At 44.4% G+C, this 20,337-nt stretch overlaps 1 protein-coding gene across 4 annotated transcripts in view; it reads right to left on the reverse strand.

Annotated features, from left to right (window-relative positions):
- LOC129859370 (POU domain, class 6, transcription factor 2-like) overlaps positions 1-20,337 on the reverse strand; it is a 93,498-nt gene that overhangs the window by 19,175 nt on the left and 53,986 nt on the right. For all 4 annotated transcript variants that reach the window (XM_055929087.1, XM_055929086.1, XM_055929084.1 and 1 more), the window contains one exon: positions 2,129-2,275. In XM_055929087.1, the coding sequence (XP_055785062.1) occupies positions 2,129-2,275 (147 nt within the window). The remainder of the gene's footprint in view (positions 1-2,128; positions 2,276-20,337) is intronic.

Raw genomic sequence — 20,337 nt, forward strand, 5'->3', positions numbered from 1 at the left:
GCCCATTCCTCCGGACAGAGCTGGTGTAACTGAGTCAGGTTTGTAGGCCTCCTTGCTCACACAGGCTTTTTCAGTTCTGCCCACAAATTGTCTATAGGATTGAGGTCAGGGCTTTGTGATGGCCACCTCAATACCTTGACTTTGTTGTCCTTAAGCCATTTTGCCACAACATTGGAAGTATGCTTGGGGTCATTGTCCATTTGGAAGACCCATTTGCGACCAAGCTTTAACTTCCTGACTGATGTCTTGAGATGTTGCTTCACTATATCCACATAACCAATATTTCCTACCTCATGATGCCATCTATTTTGTGAAGTGCACCAGTCCCTCCTGCAGCAAAGCACCCCCACAACATGATGCAGCCACCCCCGTGCTTCACGGTTGGGATGGTGTTCTTTGGCTTGCAAGCCTCCCCCTTTTTCCTCCAAACATAACGATGGTCATTATGGCCAAACAGTAAAAAAAATTGTTTCATCAGACCAGAGGACATTTCTCCAAAAAGTACAATCTTTGTCCCCATGTGCAGTTGCAAACCATAGTCTGGCTTTTTTGTGGTGGTTTTTGAGCAGTGGCTTCTTCCTTGATGAGCGGCCTTTCAGATTATGTCGATATAGCACTCGTTTTACTGTGAATATAGATACTTTTGTACCTGTTTCCTCCAGCATCTTAACAAGGTCCATTGTCGTTGTTCTGGGATTGATTTGCACTTTTCTCATCAAAGTACGTTCATCTCTAGGAGGCAGAACGCGTCTCCTTCCTGAGCGGTGTGACGGCTGCGTGGTCCCATGGTGTTTATACTTGCGTACTATTGTTTGTACAGATGAACGTGGTGCCTTCAGGCATTTGGAAATTGCTCCCAAGGATGAACCAGACTTGTGAAGGTCTACAACTTTCTTTCTGAGGTCTTGGCTGATTTCTTTTGATTGTCCCATGATGTCAAGCAAAGAGGCACTGAGTTTGAAGCTAGGCCTTGAAATACATCCACAGGTACCCCTCCAATTGACTCAAACGATGTCACTTAGCCTATCAGATGCTTCTAAAGCCATGACATAATTTTCTGGAATTTCCTAGCTGTTTAAAGGCACAGTCAACTTAGTGTATGTAAACCTCTGACCCACTGGAATTGTGATACAGTGAATTATAAGTGAAATAATCTGTCTGTAAACAATTGTTGGAAAAATTACTTGTGTCATGCACACAGTAGATGTCCTAACCGACTTGCCAAAACTATAGTTTGTTAACAAGAAATTTGTGGAGTGGTTGAAAACGAATTGTAATGACTCCAACCTAAGTGTATGTAAACTTCCGACTTCAACTGTATGTGCATTGCTCTGTCATGAGCATGTTGACAAAATCTTCCATGTACAGCAATTCTTACTCCCTACAGACTTCCTACACAAACAAGCATGGAATTAGGTCCGTCTTATCATAAAGCCACAAAAGATATTCAGCGGGCCGTAGTTTTAATTGAGTGATAAACAGGATAGCGGGAGGAGCGCGGAGAGCGAGGGATGAAATAGGGGTTAAGGTAAATAACTGGCTGGCGTGAAAGGGCACATTGTCCATGCGATCTTCCTTTAATATGCGCCGTGTGCACCTGCGATAAGATGATTCATTAGATAGGGCCCCACTCTGACAAGCGTCATCGTTCAAGCCTCTGGCTACTGATGGAACAATTCTGCAGCCACCCTGTAAATATGACAAGGTCAGCGTTTTACTGCGACGGGCGCATGCGGATAAGAGGAGGAAGGGCTTTGTTTATTCCCAAATAGCTTAACATATGGCAGGATGGCTGCCGCGGAGCAACGCCACATACCACACAGCTAAAAAAGAAAGAAATAAACCCCCAAACAAGATTACTACATAGGAAAATGAAATATTGAGACCATCCAATCTTTGGAATTGTGTTTGTGTGTATTTAGTTAGTGGAAAGTGTTTTCTAAGACTGGTATAGTGTAACATTGACTGAAGAACATGGAAAATATAGTGAAACCATCATTATGTGATGTGATCTTCCCCCACTATAACTTTTGCATTTAATTTACAAGTAGTTCTAGTCAGGTCTAATGAACACTGTGAAACCTATAGAAAACCTCTATTGATATTACGACTGGTAAAGATCACTAACCTGTCCTTGTGCATTAGTGACCAGTTGCCCCGTGACTCCCGCTTGCAGGTTGGAGAGGGTGTTGCCAAAGACCTGGGATCCGGCCATAGAGCCCATAGCTGCTGCTGCTGCTGCCGCCACAGCAGCCTGGCTGGCCAGAGGGTTCAACTGCAGGGACAGAATCATACAGGTAATGACTGTTACTGTTTGATTATAAATTACAAGGGTGATCAGTGTTCTCCAAGTGTTACTGTAAGTAAACAAACATGGGAGGGCAGGGACAGGGACAGGGGTCCGGGAGGGCAGGGGGAGGGGGAAGGAGTCCGGGAGGGCAGGGGAAGGGGGAGGGGTCCGGGAGGGCAGGGACAGGGGGTGGGGTCCGGGAGGGCAGGGGGAGGGGGAGGGGTCTGGGAGGGCAGGAGGTGGGGGAGGGGTCCGGGAGGGCAGGGACAGGGGGAAGGGTCCGGGAGGGCAGGGACAGGGGGTGGGGTCCGGGAGGGCACAAAGAGGGGGTGGGCCGGTGAATAAGTGCCCATTCTACCAGTCTAAGGGGTTCCTGTGGCCCTCGGGGCTCCCCCAGGGCCCTGCAGCATCTCTGCAGAGGCCAGACAGCCCCAGACCATGTCGGTTTAACAACAGAAGGAGCCATGGTATTTATGCATCATTGTATCCTCAACCACCTCAACACGCCCCCACTCTGAATCAACCTGCCACCATCCCGCGCCACCACACTGCTCCTTTCCAGGGTAAAAAAAAAAAATGACAGCGTTTACCCTGGCTGTAATGGACTCATCTGGAACTGGTGGACAGGCCAAGTGATTATAAAGGACGTCTCCCGTGTGGGCAGAGCCTGTGGAGCTCCAGCCTCGTAGGAGCATGAGATCACCCAGATAAATCAAGCTAACCACTTATTAGAGGGTGAAAAGGCACTGCTGATTTGGTTGTAGTGCAGCAGAGCAGAGCCTTATTAGGTTGAGTAAGTGGAAAAAAATAGCAGGCCGGCAGAGGAGACCGTCCAATGACTCGAGAATAGAGAAATAATAGAAATACTGTTTAGGCTGTGAATAACTATTCCTGGTTGGCAATAATGTTATGCAGAGGGCTAATACATATTCAAAGATGGTTGGAGAAAATATTGAACAGCCTAATAGCACCTTAAAGGGGCATTCTGGAATTCAAACAAAAACAAAGCCATCACCACACCACTTTTTGGTAAACAGCTGAGGGATGGAGGCGGGAGAAATGTAATCACTCAAATTCATGTATAGCCTTTATATATCACGCCGAGTAGACAATGTTACAGTCATGTGAAAACAATATTGATACGTAGATAGATAACTTAGAGAGTAATGGAAATATATTATCATTCAGATAGTTCTGGACAATATCAAAAACTACTCCAGCAAAGGCATAAATCCCACTAATTTTTCTCTCCACATAATCGCTCTATGGGGATTTGATCTTTGTTAAACTGAGACCATTCAGTTGCCATTCATCTTTTATTGTTCCCCATCACCATGTGTTATTACGCTTTCTGAAATCAAATGATGAAAAAAATGCCACAGAACAATCAATACTTTTTCATTGACAGTAAAGGTTAAGCACATTAAGAATGACACTGCATTTGTCTCATGAAATCATATTTCATGTTGGTGGCCTCAAATTGGCCATGATTGATATTGCGTCCCCTAGTCTGAAAGTCATCCATTGTTTTTTCTCTTCAGATAATCACAGGATTTTCTTTCTTATGTGCCCATGCCACGTTCGTCCTTCGGAGCAACCTCAGTAGAAAACATTAAGAAGAAATGTCTTTCCACATTAGTTGTTTACCTTTTACAGCGCATTTGAGAGTTCATTCAAGCTTTTACTCGTCATTGGCTACTTGACATCTATCATCATCTCCAAATGATAAAACATTTGCACATCATTTCCATATATCTTTGGAGGGTTATAACCTTTGACAATTTGATTTGTTCTTCCATGATCTTGTTCCAATCAGAGGCTCATAATTTACAATTAATTTCCTCTACTGAGGGTAGTAAAGGCCAGAGGAACAAAACAGAGGAGGAAGCATGTATTTCATTACTTGACATTCAGTAATCGTTTTGAAAACATGTCACTCTACAGTGAAATGGATGCCCTGAAGGACTCGTGTCATTTTGGATCTCCATTTTTGCGATGATATCTACCGACTTCTAACCTTCTAAACTTATCTCACTCATTTTTGATCATATTGAAGCTCATGTCAATGGAGATAGCAATAGTTTGTTGATTTTTACATCTCATGGAATCAGCGGGAGTTCAAGATAAACAGGATCAAAATAACCTGGCTACCCCGTGGAGTGGCAAGATGCCTTCGTGCCAAAACGTCTTTGGAGTGGAATTGGTACCTAGACAGACTGATAGTGTGTCTAGATTCCTTTTTTATGATAAAGTATGCAGTGTCACTTAGCCTTTTTAGCATGACATTGTCAAATCAAATCAAAGTTTATTTGTCACGTGCGCCAAATACAACAGGTGTAGTAAGCATTTCACCTCACAGTGAAATGCTTACTTACAGGCTCTAACCAATAGTGCAAAAAAGGTATTATGTGAATAGTAATAGTGAGAGTGAGATATACAGTAGATATAAGGGTTGTCTTCCTTGCAATTCACATGCAAGTTCACACAATGACCTGTATTTTTGGCATATTTTCATAATATCAGAAAAACTAAAACAGTTCCAGGAGAGTGTGACCAGACCCCCATACTGCGTCCCAAATGGCACCCTATTCCCTAGTGCACTTCTTTTGACCCGGGCCCATAGGGAATCCCTTGGCTGAAATCCAGATATGTAGTGGGGGAATGGAGAGAGTCAGCCAGAACCCTATATCCTGCTTCCTGCTGAAGGAACAGAGCTGGATTTGAGGAGGGCTTATCTGGGCCAAATCTTCAAATGACTACATGTATCGGTGAAAAAGTGGTGGGAAAGGGTCGCCTGGGGATATCAGTTAGTCAGTCAGGGATTGCATTAAGAGATAATCCTCCCTTCATTTCTGAGTGGAGCCGCTCTCTCTCCTCTGCTGAGGGGGGAGTGAGACGTGATACAATGGCCAAGCCCAGGTGAGACAGAGAGGATTTGGTTATGTGATCGTTGTGATCGTTTAAATATCAGGCCCTTAGGCGTTTTGGTTATGCTGGTCTGATAAAGAGGATTTCCTCATGTAACTGGGTTGATGATGTGTATTTGGTAATCCCATGGGGTGATGTGCTAGCCTGATAGAGGCACAGTGGAGAGGAGGAGGATATAGAGAGGGGTGTCTACACAACAGCAGAACAGAGCCAGGCTCCATGTGGAGGCGGAGAGGTCTAGATCAGTAAAACAGACAACGGTATCAGCTCTGACAGAGTCACTTGACTTCCTGATGTAGTTGGCGTCCAATCAAAATCAAATCAAATCAATAATGTATTGGTCACGTACACATATTTTGCAGATTCTGTCGCGGGTGCAGCGAAATGCTTATGCTCCTAGCTCCAGCAGTGCAGTACAACTTAACAATACAAAACAATACACGCAAATCCCCCCCAAAATAAAAAGAAAGGAATGAACAAATATAGAAATATTAGAACCAGCAATGTCCGAATCCGGAATATAATATGATGGTGTGTACAGACAGTATGGACAGTATATGAATAGAAAAGGTGTGTACAGAAGTAGTTATATAGGATGAGCCTTGACTTGAATACAGTGTATACAAATAAAGTGTGTAAAACAGTATGTAAACATTATTAAAGTGACCAGTGTTCAATGACAATGTAGATAGGACATCAGTCTCTAAGGTGCAAGGTAGAGTACCAGGTGGTAGCCGGCTGGAACAGTAACTAAGGTTCAGGGCAGGGTACTGAGTGTAGGCGATAGAAGCTGTTTTCCAGTCTCTCGGTCCCAGCTTTGAAGCACCTGTACTGTCTCCGCCTTCTAGATGGTAGCGGGTGAACTGGCCTTGGCTCAGGTGGCTGAGGTTCTTGTGAATTTTCTTGGCCTTCCTGTGATACTGGGTGCTGTAGATGTCATGGAGGGCAGGCAGTGTGCACCCGTTGATGCGTTGGGCTGACCGCACCACCCTCTGGGGAGCCCTGCGGTTGTGGACGGTGCAGTTGCCGTACCAGGTGGTGATACAGCCCGACAGGATGCTCTCAATGTTGCATTTGTAGAATTTCGTGACGGTCTTAGGGGCCCAAGCGAAAGTTCTTCAGCCTCCTGAGGTTGAAGAGGCACTATTTGTCTTTGTTTAACACACTGTCTGCGTGGATGTACCATTTCAGCTCATCAGTGATGTGCACGCTGAGGAACTTGAAGCTTTTCACCCTCTCCACTGCAGCCCCGTCGATGTGGATGGGGGCGTGCTCCCTGTGCTGTCTCCTGTAATCCACGATCAGCTCCTTCATTTTGCTGATGTTGAGGGAGAGATTATTTTCCTGGCACCACTCCGTCAGGGCCCTCACCTCCTCCCTGTAGGCTGTCTCGTCGTTTTTGGTAACCAGTCCTACCACTGCTGTATTCGTTTGCAAACTTGATGATTAAGTTGGAGACGTGCGTGGCCATGCAGTCATTCATGAACAGGGAGTACAGGAGGGGGTTGAGCACGCACCCTTGTGGGGGCCCCAGTGTTGAGGATCAGTGTTGTTTCCTACTTTCACCACCTGGGGTCAGCCCGTCAGGAAGTCCAGAACCCAGTTGCACAGGCTGAGGTTTAGACCCAGGGCCCCGAGCCATGTCGTTGTCAGTGTGTGTTGTGTGTGTGTGAGTAAATTTCCCACCCGGTGTGTGTTTGTGTGTGTGTGTGTGTGTGTGTGTGATACTATTGTGCTTTGAAACTATGCTGCTATGTCCTGTGTAGCTACAGTGTATAAGTGGGCAGCTGAACAACTGTTTGTGGTGGTATTATTGTGTTTGATATCCCTCTGCTATTCAGAGGCTGTTATTCTAGTAAATCCAGGTAAAACGAGAGCGCCGACTGGGCTGTAGCCTAGGATCTTGTATTGGGTAATATGGCTAGCAGTTTGAGGGAGAGCCAGGCATAAGGAGGGGGGATAGCGATGTTTGACACCTAAACAGGTGATTTTCCGCCACAGTGCTTCCTCTCAACAGCACAACAGGAGGCATAAAATGACAGACCTGGCCCAGCATTTGTGTTGATTGCGTGTGTTGCAGGAGATAAATAGTGATCTTCCTGTTTGCAGTGCCGCCATGTAAACCATTGTGTTCCAGACTTTTCATTCTCCCGTCAATAGGTTGGTGAATCGTGTGGTTATGGAGTCTCAGTGTTATGGATCTCACTAGTCGCTCACCGTGGCTGAATCGGGCCAATAACACACCAACAGGAGCCCCAGGAGCCTGATAATGACACTAAATAAATGCATAAATACATATTCTGGAGTCACCATGGAGTATTGCGTCTTCTGATGCTGTATAATGTAAAGTCAGGTTCACTGTAGGACCAAACACCAGTTTGAGACACACAGCAGGTTATCATCACTGGACCACCAGCCACAGATGTTTCCAGTCACTACTACTTGCCATCAGTCTCTATAAGCCTTATTCATCACCCTAACGGTATACATACTGTACAGTACATGGAGTATGGGTCAATATAGAGAAAATAAGGTCCTTGATTCAAGGTAGGTCATTCTTTGATAAAACAGTCACGTTGTTAAAAAGAGATGTTTTTCACCATGGGCAAAAGTTGAGGAGTATTACTATTATGCTCTATTATGCTCACTGTTGCCCGTGCTGTTGCCATTTGACCATGAGGGTCACCCGGGGGCAGTAACCCGTGTAATCTCTGGAATAGGAGAGAAAATAGGCTCTCTGTGAGCGTGGAGAAACCCCCTGGAAACTAAAGTGTCTGACACAAACTAACTGGAGTTTACTCTGGTCTGGCTCATCTTATGTGCCTGTTTTTTTCCGGGGGACACAACGGAACAGAACACAGCAGAGGTAATGGGTATCAACCGGGGCCAGACAACAAAAAGGAAGAAACTCATGGGACTTTAGTCTTGATAGGCTTGATGCATGCACCGCTCAAACTTTTTGACGTTTAGCTCCCCCAAAAAACTCACAATAATTTGGCAAAACTTATCTGTTTGTTTTGCAGCGATAAGTATTGGAAAAGGAAAACAGAGTGTTCTAGAATTACCAATGAGCTTGGAACAACATCCATTATAGTCCTCAGTTCTCTCAGCTCCTTATAAGGTCATTATCAGAGAGCATTTAGCTGGACCAAACTGGACCAAACCACCTAAGAGTGGACAATTACGGTCGGATGGAAATACTTCCTCTAGTGGAACTGCATACACAGCATGTGTAATGGACAAACAAACCTGTACACGAGAGCACAGTATATCTATATATGAGCACAGTATTGAATATAATGTACTTGTCTGAGAGGGTCCTCATGTAGTAATGGGGATGATAGCACTAGAAGGAAGCCTGGCAAAGTAATGCTATTGAATGCAGCCAGATACACATAGCCCATCTGTCAAAGTAGCACATCCATCTTAAGTCCTTCTGTCATACTCGTCATCACTCAGCCAAAAGTATGGCAAAGTGAACCAAACAGGGAAAATGAACAATCAATAGCGTTATCGCTTCTGGATGAGAGGAACGGGCGTCTATCTCAGGAGGAAAAACAAAGAAGTTTCCCATCCCTCGCTCCATTTTTCCCGGCCCCACCTCGCACATCCCTCCATCCCTCTCTTCTTTCCCCACTCCTGAGTGAATGTAATCAGCTGTGACATGAGAAAGCACGCTCTCCGTCTGCCAGTCCTCTGCTGGGCCTATCTTCCCCAAACAGCTCCCCTCCTTGCCCCAACCTCCTTCCCCTCGCATCCGCCACTAGGCTCATGTACATCGAAATGCCATTAGGCCCTCCCAAACACCTCTAGTCCCTGTGTTGGCTGGGGTGACTGAGGCTCACACACTGCTCCTCCACTCTAGGTCCTCAGAGCTCCTTCTGGGCCACCGATGGGCCTCTGTTACCACTCTACTTATGGGCCTTTGTCACAAATCAACATTGGAAAGGACATTGAACATTGACGATGAGGGAAGAGAAAGCCAGAAAGGCTTATAGAACGCCAGGGACAGTAAACGCCATGCCAATACAACACCACGACAACAGTAACCATACGGACCATTCTATTGGCAGTGGACCAGAGACAGGTGAGAGTGGGGAGTGGTGCGTGCTAACGGAGTCCGACAACTAGTTAACAGAGGGTGGTCGGGCTGATCAAATAAGATGTATTAACTCCAGGAAATAGACATCTTTAGTTGGCGTGGAGAATGGCCATATTTAATGAACTTAATGAGGCAGAATGCAAATTAAGGAAGAGCAGAGTGGTGAAAAGGTTGGGGCTAACTATGAAGGGATGATTGAGTGCAGGAGAGTAGCCGCCAATCTCCTCTCTCGCTAGCTTCATGTGAAATGAACAGCGGCTTGAATCATTACGTAAAACCTGTTCTCGACCTTGTGTTGATAATTGTGGGGCTTGAGAGTTCACAACGGGGACTGTAATGTTCAATTTCCTCTGGTCAGAGGGGCCACAGACTGTGTGGCTACAACATGTACCATATAACATATAACTTTCATTCTAATTTCTCCCACCGCTTGAGGAATGGTCCGTAATATTGGTATTTTTTTTCAGGTGTGTTACATTTACGGCCACTGGCTATGTGATGAAGTACTATTCGTGGAAATTCGCTGACCATTCCGGTTTTATGAAGTGACATATTTGGTGCAGTTATTTCCGTATGGTTGTAAAGTTGAGAAACATGAGGTTTTTGCAGATGTAAAACAGCAGAGAGAGTATTACTCTGGCTGAGAGTGTGAAGTGGATGCATTGCGTCCCTGCTCTGTGCTACTTCTCAGTTTACTACAAAAGTAAGTGAAAAATGAAACAGACGGTCAAAAATGCACTGAATAACAAAACCAGATAATCACATGGTAAATCACTAGGGGCTGGTTTCTCAGACACAGACTAGCAGTCCTAGACTTAAAAGCATTCTCAATGGAGATTCTTTCATATTAGGAAGTGCTTTTTAGTTTATGACCAGGCTTAATCTGTCCGGGAAACAACCCCTGAAAATGAATGAAATTATGTTGGGTGTGCATTCAACCATTTCTGTCCAAAAAGTTAAGGAACAGCAATCACCTAACAAGATTAAACAAAATATATTGCTTAACTTTGGCAATTTTTTATGACATGATCACGGTAACCTCCATTATTTTTCATTTGGCATAGAAATGCCATCTCTTTTCACGTTGCTGTTGTTTGACATATAAATATAGCATTTGAATGACTTTAATATCCTCCTAATCAATGACCGGTGATCTTTCCATGTCCTCAATTCAATATAGAAAGGGTCATCCATGATCCGGCTTTATAAACACAATAAAGGTAAATGATTACTCTCCTCTGTGGTGTCCAACAATACAGCCTATAATGAAGAGAAATGAGGGAGATTGAGGGGGAGGCCTGTCACGTGTCATTGGTCGACTCTGAGTCCAGAGATTAATCACAAGAGAGGCGCTCCATGGCCGAGACGTGGTCACCCCGGATCGATAAACCCCACCGCTCACACACACACACACACACACACACACACACACACACACACACACACACACACACACACACACACACACACACACACACACACACACACACACACACACACACACACACACACACACACACACACACACACACACACACTTCAGTTTTTCTCAAACGCGCACAAGTATTTTTTGGAACAATGTTGTTGATTTTCAAAACAGAGTCGGCAAGACACAGAACTCTGTGGCCTTTTGCAAAACAGTAAAAAAAGTTTTTTTAAGTATTTATGTTTTGAGAAGTTGCCTTCTAAAAACATGAATACATTCATCAAAACTATATTATACCGTCAAAATTGCAAATAGATTCATCAAAAGAACACGACTGCCTGCAAAAAGATTAACACAGCCACATTTTACTCTATGTCTTGAGTCCAAGCAGACAAACAGAAAGTTCGTTTTTTTTAAATCCCAGTAGATGAATAAATTTTCTTTGCTGTTTGTAAAGTACAACTATCCAAAGTTTGCAGAATTATGGGCAATTACTCTCCTTTTATGAATATTTCACCAAACAATTTCATACACATCAAATCAAATATTATCCCTGATAAAAAATGTAGTAAAACATAAGTACATTGTGTGCAGGATTCATTCATCGGTATCATCACAATCCAATTCCCTGTATTCTGTCACACTATCCACAATAGAAAGACGGAAAGGTGAATACAATGGAGGAACACAACTGATATGAATGTATAGGCCTCAATCCACTCCAAAACAAAGCTATATAATGGAAGGCCACAATGTCAAAGAAAAACTAACCCACCCAACTTCCTTCTCTGCATGTCTGCAATATTGTAAAAAATCTTAACAATTAGACGGTCCCCATTGGTATGACACTGATGGGGTAATTTTGTTGTGCAGTAGTAAAACAATGCGTTATATTCTGTGAACAGAACCCTTTAACAGTGAATTTTGAATTCACCGATGACATTTGGATTGAAAGTTTCGCAACAGAGATATATCTAAGATATGCAAGTCAGGTGCTAAGGCAAGAAAACGATCAGACGTTCTGTAAACGCATTTGCGCATTCTGCCATAGATCGTTTCAACACAGATCTCAAAAATTGCTTGAGGAAAAACGAAGTAAAACTATTGACTTTGATTTCTGGTTCATTCACAGAATCTTCCATATCAGTTTCACTCTGCTAATCAAATGGGGCAGAAGATCACCCACCTGGACGAATACATGATGGCGCTTCCCTTTCCTTTATTCCAATGGTGTATCAGCAATTTAGAATACAGCTATTGAGTGCACCTATTAAGCCTGAATTAGAAAATCTAATTCCAACATAACATGCAAATAAAACATTTTCTGGTCATATTTAGCTCGGACTTTTGACTTGGTCTTAGCATGATGCCATAATGTAATAACATTCAATTGAAATAGGAGGCACTTTGCGATGCTGCTGCTGTGCGATGCGGCTGTTTTCCTCGTGTGAGCCCGATGCTCTGTTTGCGGTCACTAATGGGCATCAGAAATTACAGGCGGCAGAATCTCGCCCTGCGGGAGGATTGGCCTCCTCAGTGGAGCCGAGCACTTAGAACGTAGCCTGTGTCTGGGAGCCCACTGGAGGAGGAGGGGGGGGGGGGGGGGGGGGGTGGGACCCAATGTCACGGCTTACCCTCATAATTAAAGAAACCCTATTCTGTATCCACTGTTAAGTGAGCCTTGGCTCAGCTCCCCATCTCCAAGGCTCAACTGTGGGCGTCTAATGTGTGTTGCACCCAATGTGAGCGTGGGCTGATCTGGGCACCAAGTCTGTCTACTGGCCGTCTGCTCTGAGCTGGTAGCCTCCTCTCTTCAGCCTCCTCTCTTCAGCCTCCTCTCCTCTGCCTAGTGGGAGAGGAAGGCTGGCTGGGGAAGAGGAACAAGCACCAAAACACAGATGGGAAGCAGCAAATAGGCGAGTATGTCGCTGTACAGCTACTGTACATAGTAACAGAGTGCCGTGTAAAGAAAACCTGCTTGCAGTGGTGGAAAAAGTCCCTAATTGTCATATTTGAGTAAAAATAAAAGGGAAAGTCACCCAGTAAAATACCACTTCAGTAAAAATCTAAAAGTAAATATAATTGCTAAAATATACTTAAGTATCAAAAGTAAAAGTATAAATCATTTCAAATTCCTTATTTTGAACCAGACGACATTTTCTTGTTTTTTTTATTTACAGATCGCCAGGGGCAAAGCATGTACACTACATGACCTAACGTATGTGGACACCTGCTCGACAAACATCTCATTCCAAAATCTGGACATTAATATGGAATATGTCCCCCTTTTGCTGCTATAACAGCCTCCACTCTTCTGGGAAGGCTTTCTCGCTAGATTTTGGAACATTGCTGCGGGACTTGCTTCCATTCAGCAACAAGAGCATTAGTGAGGTTGGGCACTGATGTTGGGCGACTAGGCCTGGCTCGCAATCGACGTTCCAATTCTTCCCAAAGGTCTTCAATCGAGTTGAGGTCAGGGCTCTGTGCAGGCCAGTCAAGTTCTTCCACACCGATCTTGACAAACCATTTCTGTATGGACCTCGCTTTGTGCATGGGGGAATTGTCATGCTGAAACAGGAAAGGGCCTTCCCCAAACTGTTGCTACAAATGTGGAAGCACAGGATTGTCTAGAATGTCATTGTATGCTGTAGCGTTAAGATTTCCCTTCAATGGAATTAAGAGGCCTAGCCCGAACCATGAAAAACAGCCCCAGACCATTATTCCTCCTCCACCAAACTTTACAGTTGGCACTATGCATTCGAGCAGGTAGCGTTCTCCTGACATCTGCCAAACCCAGATTAGTCGGTCGGACTGCCAGATGGTGAAGCGTGATTCATCACTCTAGAGAACACGTTTCCATGGCTCCGGAGTCCAATGGAGGCAAACTTTACACCACTCCAGTTGACTCTTGGCATTGCGTATGGTGATCTTAGGCTTGTGTGCGGCTGCTCTGCCATGGAAACCAATTTCATGGAGCTCCCGACGAACAGTTATTGTGCTGACGTGCTTCCAGAGGGAGTTTGGAACTCAGTAGTGAGTTTTGCAACCGAGGACAGACAATTTCTACTCGCTACGCGCTTCAGCACTCCGCAGTCCCATTCTGTGAGCTTGTGTGGCCTACCACTTCATGGCTGAGCTGTTGTTGCTCCTAGACATTTCCACTTCACAATAACAGCATTACAGTTGACCGGGGCAGCTCTAGCATCCTATGATAGTGCCACGTTGAAAGTCACTGAGCTCTTCAGTACAGGCCATTCTACTGCCAATGTTTGTCTATGGAGATTGCATGTCTGTGTGCTCGATTTTATACACATGTCCCAATACATGTAGTTATTATACATATATATATATATATTTAATTTGAGTCAATTGGAGTTGTACCTGTGGATGTATTTCAAAGCCTACCTTCAAACTCAGTGCCTCTCCCCTTGACATCATGGGACAATCAAAAGAAATCAGCCAAGACCTCAGAAAAAAATTGTAGACCTCCACAAGTCTGGTTCATCCTTGGGAGCAATTTCCAAACGCCTGAAGGTACCACGTTCATCTGTACAAACAATAGTATGCAAGTATAAACACCATGGGACCACGCAGCTGTTATACTGCTCAGGAAGGAGACACGTTCTGTCTCCTAGAGATGAACGTACTTTGGTGCGAAAAGTGCCAATCAATCCCAGAACAACGGCAAAGGACATTGTGAAGATGCTGGAGGAAACAGGTACAAAAGTATCTATATCCAAAGTAAAACAAGTCCTATATCGACATAACCTGAAAGGCTGCTCAGCAAGGAAGAAGATCGTACTTTTTGGAGAAATGTACTCTGGTCTGATGAAACAAAAATAGAACTGGAGGAAAAAGGGGGAGGCTTGCAAGCCGAAGAACACCATCCCAACCGTGAAGCACAGGGGTGCCAGCATCATGTTGTGGTGGTGCTTTGCTGCAGGAGGGACTGGTGCACTTCACAAAATAGATGTGATCATGAGGAGAGAAAATGTGGTCGATATATTGAAGCAACATCTCAAGACATCAGTCAGGAAGTTAAAGCTTGGTCGCAAATGGATCTACCAAATGGACAATGACCCCAAGCATACTTCCAAAGTTGTGGCAAAATGTCTTAAGGACCACAAAGTCAAGGTATTGGAGTGGCCATCACAAAGCCCTGACCTCAATCCTATAGAAAATGTGTGGGCAGAACTGAAAAAGCGTGTACGAAAAGGGAGGCCTACAAGCTGACTCAGTTACACCAGCTCTGTCAGGAGGAATGGGCCAAAATTCACCCAACTTATTGTGGGAAGCTTGTGGAAGGCTACACAAAATGTTTGACCCAAGTTAAACAATTTAAAGGCAATACTATCAAATTCTAATTGAGTGTATGTAAACTTCTGACCCACTGGGAGTGTGATGAAAGAAATAAAAGCTGAAATAAATAATTATCTCTACTATTATTCTGACATTTCACATTCTTAAAATAAAGTGGTGATCCTAACTGACCTAAGACAGGGAATTTATACTTTAAATGTATTTGGCTAAGGTGTATGTAAACTTCCGACTTCAACTGTTTAATGCAGAATTCCCTAATTTGAAAGGATTTCCACATACTTTAGTGTATATAGAGTATGTTTAGTGAGTCGGCCAGATCAGAGGCAGTAGGGATGACCATGGATGTTCTCTTTATGTGTGCGAATTTGACCATTGTCCTGTTCTGCTAAGCATTCAAAATGTAACAAGTACTTTTGGGTGTCAGGGAAAATGTATGGAGTAAAAAGTGCATTATTTTCTTTAGGAATGTAGTGAAGTAAAAGTAAAAGTAGTCAAAAATATGAATAGTAAACTAAAGTACAGATACCCCAAAAATAACTACTTAAGTATTCTACACCACTGCCTGCTTGTTACATCCCTAATTCAAGAATGGCAGTAATTGCAAAATTCCGGGAACTTTCAATAAATTCACAGGTTTTCCTGGTTGGAGGATTCCGAATTTCCTGCTTTTTCTCTCCTGATTCCAAGTATAATTGTTTTTTAGAAAATATATTAAACATGAACATGCTTATTTTTGAGACTTATTCCACATTTCTTTGGCCTGAGTCTGAATATTTCCTTGGCCCTAATCCCTCTCATTTGAAGTAAATAAAAGTAGCAGTGCTGTCATGGCCAGGCTATTTCCCTCATCTGGCTCCCCTTATGCAGTATAATTATTCATACGGAAAATGTGGCGCTGTCTGTTGATGGGCAACAGTCTTATTTTCTGCTTCAGTCAACAGTGCACATTTGTATTTCTAAATTGTGGTGGTGGTGCGCAGGTCGTTACGTAAGGCAATTTTCTGCCTTGTTAAGAGCCGGATCTCCTGTGCATTAATGAAACTACCTCCCTCCACCCCCTCCCAACCTGAGCAGCTAAGGATCCCGACTACTCACAAGGCCCTACTTCTAGCACTAGACGGCAGTGACGCCACTACAAATGAGCCTTCTTCCTTCGACAGACCCCAGCAGCACAATTACATATACGTTTATAAAAAATAATATTATTTGTAAACAACAAATTCATTTGATGCTTTATGAAATTTGATATCAATTCTGCCGTATTTAATTCATTAGTAGTTAATTGCGATATGACCACATGACAGTGGTGTGTGTATTAAGCCTATGACTTCTAACACTGTATTTTTGTTCACTAAAGAATATTCTATTTTCTCATGAGATTTCTGAGACGTAAATGGACAATTTCATAGACTTAAGTCAGTCCGGAAAATGGAAATCATGGGTACATTTAAGCATGCTAGGGGCATGTCATTTTAATTTAGATTTAATACACGGTGGAATTATCAGGGGCTGCAGGCGCGTACCTGATCTGGAAAATCAATGAATCGACGTGCAAGAGCCCTTTAATACACATGTTAATATAATGGGAATAACAGCCCCCACCCCCCCAGAAAGAGAGGAAAGGGGCATATTGGAGGATTCTGATTCTAACAGCGGTTGACAAAGGAAAAAGTGCGCTGCAGCGGAAGACAGTGACACGGGTGTTTGAAGGAGCCTCAGCAGGAGACAAAAGCAGTTGAGATGGGCTGGAGACCGACCGAGGGGAAGGAGGGAGGGATGGATGGAGGGAGGGAGTGAGAGAGAGAGATGGAGAGAGTGCAGACAGCCAGGCCCCTGAAAGCCTGTTGTGGTTGGCAGGTGCTGACCTTGGTGACGATGGGTTTTCACAAGAGGGCTCTAATGAAACCTGATTGCCAGGGACTGCTGACGGGGAGTCAGGAGCGGAGGGGAGAGAAGAGGGGAGAAGGAAGAAGGAGCGAGAAAAGGATAGGGAGAGAGAGGGCTCAGGTAATTGCAGCACTTGTGGGTCTGAGGCCCCGCGGCCCTGTGATGTCGGGGTCCACTGAGGAAGAGAGAGAGAGAGATTTTGATGGTAAATTGTGGAGAGCTGGGACAAGAGGGAGGCAGGGAGAGAGCAGGGCTCTGGGGTGTAATTACCCCAGTGAGTTTGTGGGATGGCGGGAAAGAGAAGAGTGGACAGGCCCAGTGTGGAGCTCTGACAGGGACGGAGGAGAGGAAAGCAGAGGACTGCAGGGGGGAGGCCAGACACACGGCAGGAAGCTGACGAAGGGATAGAGGATGGAGGATAGAGACAGGACATACTGTAAGCCCTGAAACCACAGAGTTAGACACCGCTAGACACCGCGCCAAGGTCAAGGGCTATTAGTGAACACACAACACATAGTGTGTGACAGGACAGCCTAGACCAAGACAAAATATAGTGTTAGGCTGGAAAATACAAGATACTGTACATGAGCCTCTGGAAGTTGTTGCTCAACAAGAAACAGCAGATAATGTTCAGGCAGACTGTGTATTGTAGCTAACCAACCAGAAGGTTTGCGCAAAGAGATATTCTTGTTTCTATTGAAAAGCAGGAACGGGGAGGAAGGACAAATGAGAACTCAGAAAAATAAACAAATAAAACAAGAATGGAAGAGAATGATAACATGTGGAAGAATGTATGTATGTACTTCGTAACCCTGCACATCGCCTCTGTACTGGTACCCCTCGTATATAGACAAGTTATCATTATTCATTGTGTATCTATTATTACTTTTGTTATTACGTGTTTTACCTTTCTATTATTTCTCTATTTTCTTTCTCTCTGCATTGTTGGGAAGGTCCCGTACCTAAGCATTTCACTGTGAGTCCACACCTGTTGTTTACGAAGCATGCGATGAATAAAACTCGATTTGACGCGTGGGTTTGTGTGCATGCCTGTGTACAGTATGCGTGCGTCTGCGTGCGCACACCTGTGTATGTCTGTGCGTGCGCGTGTGTGTGCGTATGGGTACATGCAAACAGCATCTGTGTGTATACATGTGTGTGTGTAAGTGCTAGCTCCAGTGGATGGCACACAGGGGTCACGAGGGCCCGGGCTCAGCGAATTGAATAAGAGAGAGTTGATGGGCTGGCCTAAGCCCCCCGCTGCCGCCGGATCAGTATGTAGCAGCCTCTCTCTCCCTCTTCTGCCTCTCCCTGCCGGGGCCGATGTAACTCAGTGGACTGGCAAATTACACCAGACCTACAGCTGTAGCCCGACATTATGATTAATTTGATCAGTAATTTCTCCTGTTTTTCATTTTAATCGCCGTGACTATTCTGCTGTGGCAGGTCTTTCAGATCTAATTAAGATCAATTCCGCTGTAACAGACTTGGCGAGCGCCGCGCACCCCGTCAAATCCCTGAGCTCTGCTGGGCGTGGAGAAAACCTACGCCTCTAATCAATCAACTTCCAGCAAATTCAGCCCGGCTGCAGCAATCAGCCTATTAACACACTTAAGCAAATTTCATAATCTCCCTCCCTGTCTATTTGTCATCACTGTGGAGGGAGGCTGAGGCCATTGCCTGTGACTTCCTGGAACTCAGCATGCTGGAGAGGGATGGGAGAGGTAGCAGCGTAGTAGAGGCTTCTGTGGTGGAGACACACTGAGGAGTGGGAGAGTGAAACTCACATTAAACTGTGGAGAGTCCACCAGTAACCTTCGGGCTGCTAGGCTAGGCTACTCTACTGAAACAAAAACAAGGGAGCATTGTCTCAAAGCAACAGTTGTTTTTCTTCATCCACTGTAATGTTGATATTGGTAAGCCAGTGGATATTTGTGCGGCCCTCTCCATACAAAGACCGTTTTCACATTGGCGATAGCAAAGGGTTATTTTCGAGAGGTTCTCGAGAGCTATTGATTCTCGAGAGAGAGAGAGAGAGAGTAAACTTGCGAAATTATCACGTCTAGAGCGCTACCTCCGGAGATCGCGCACAACACTCGCAGTTGACCCTCGAGCAGGGCAGTGTGAACACAATATGTCGTTGAGCTCAACACTACAGTAGGATATAAATGGTCAGTGGCAACCCGTAATTCAGGGCAGGTGGGACAGTGCCACACCTGTTTTGAGCCATACCTGTGTAACTATAAAAAAAAAATATATATATATATATATACACTGTATATATTTTTGTGTTGTTGTTGCCTGATTTGGCATTAATACGTGTCACATATCAGTTTGCAAACAATGTAAAATGTAGTTAATAAAGCCGCATACGAACATGGTCTCTTTTTTGCTTTCTTGAGGAAGGCAGCTCCAAAATGCAGGTGTTTCAGCCTAGCTCAGTGCATTCTGGGGCGGTGGGGCATTCAGCGGGAAAATACGGAGCATAGGGGATGGTAATATTCTCTAGTTGCGCCGTGATTGGCTCAGGGTTCTGTCACTTATGGGGACACCACGTCACCGCAAAATATACAGGGAGAGCTCGAAAATTCAAGCCCCTTGGGTGCTGCCATAGATTTACATTAGAAGTGCCCATCCAAGCAGGCTCAAGATCATTGGTCATTACAGATAAAAGGACGTCAAATCACGTTACATCTACAGGAGCTTTGACTGGACTGATCATGTCAACATTATACTTTCAAAATCTTACCAGCAAGCTAGACAAGCAGTCGTCATCATGAACCAAGTCAACAATCTACTGGCAAATCCTTTCCAATCCTTGTCATATGAAGAGAAATTATAGATAAAAGGTATCGGTGCTCATAGGCCATTGGACATAAACATTACACAACAAGTTGGAAATCGCAAATTCATGAATGAGTTTGGAAAGAATCAGTGGCCAACTGCAAGCGTTGCAGAGCAATCACTAGCCTGCTATTCAGTGGAGTGGGTGTGTGGTCGGAGTCTGGGTTTAAGAGTCTCTTTTACAAGCTTAAAAGGATAAACATTCATATGCAACACCATACGCCAGAAAAGTTTGAATACATTGGCCATGCTGTCAATCCAGCATGACTTCTGCCGCGTTCAAAACAACTGAAAACTCTGAACTGGGAAATCTCAGACTTCAGTAGGTTCAAGAAAACTGGGAACTCTGAAAAAAACGAGCCCCGATTGGGAAAATATGTTTTGAATGGTCTTCTTGGAATTCCAAGTCAGGAACTCTGGCCTCTTTCTAGAGCTCCGACCTGAAGATCACTGACGTCATGATTCGACCTTGTTTTTTTCCGAGTTCCCAGTTGTCATGAAAGCACCATAAATCCAGAGAATGCCAGACTTTGATGACAA

Source organism: Salvelinus fontinalis, chromosome 7 (genome assembly GCF_029448725.1).
Source record: "Salvelinus fontinalis isolate EN_2023a chromosome 7, ASM2944872v1, whole genome shotgun sequence".
Lineage (NCBI taxonomy): Eukaryota > Metazoa > Chordata > Actinopteri > Salmoniformes > Salmonidae > Salvelinus > Salvelinus fontinalis.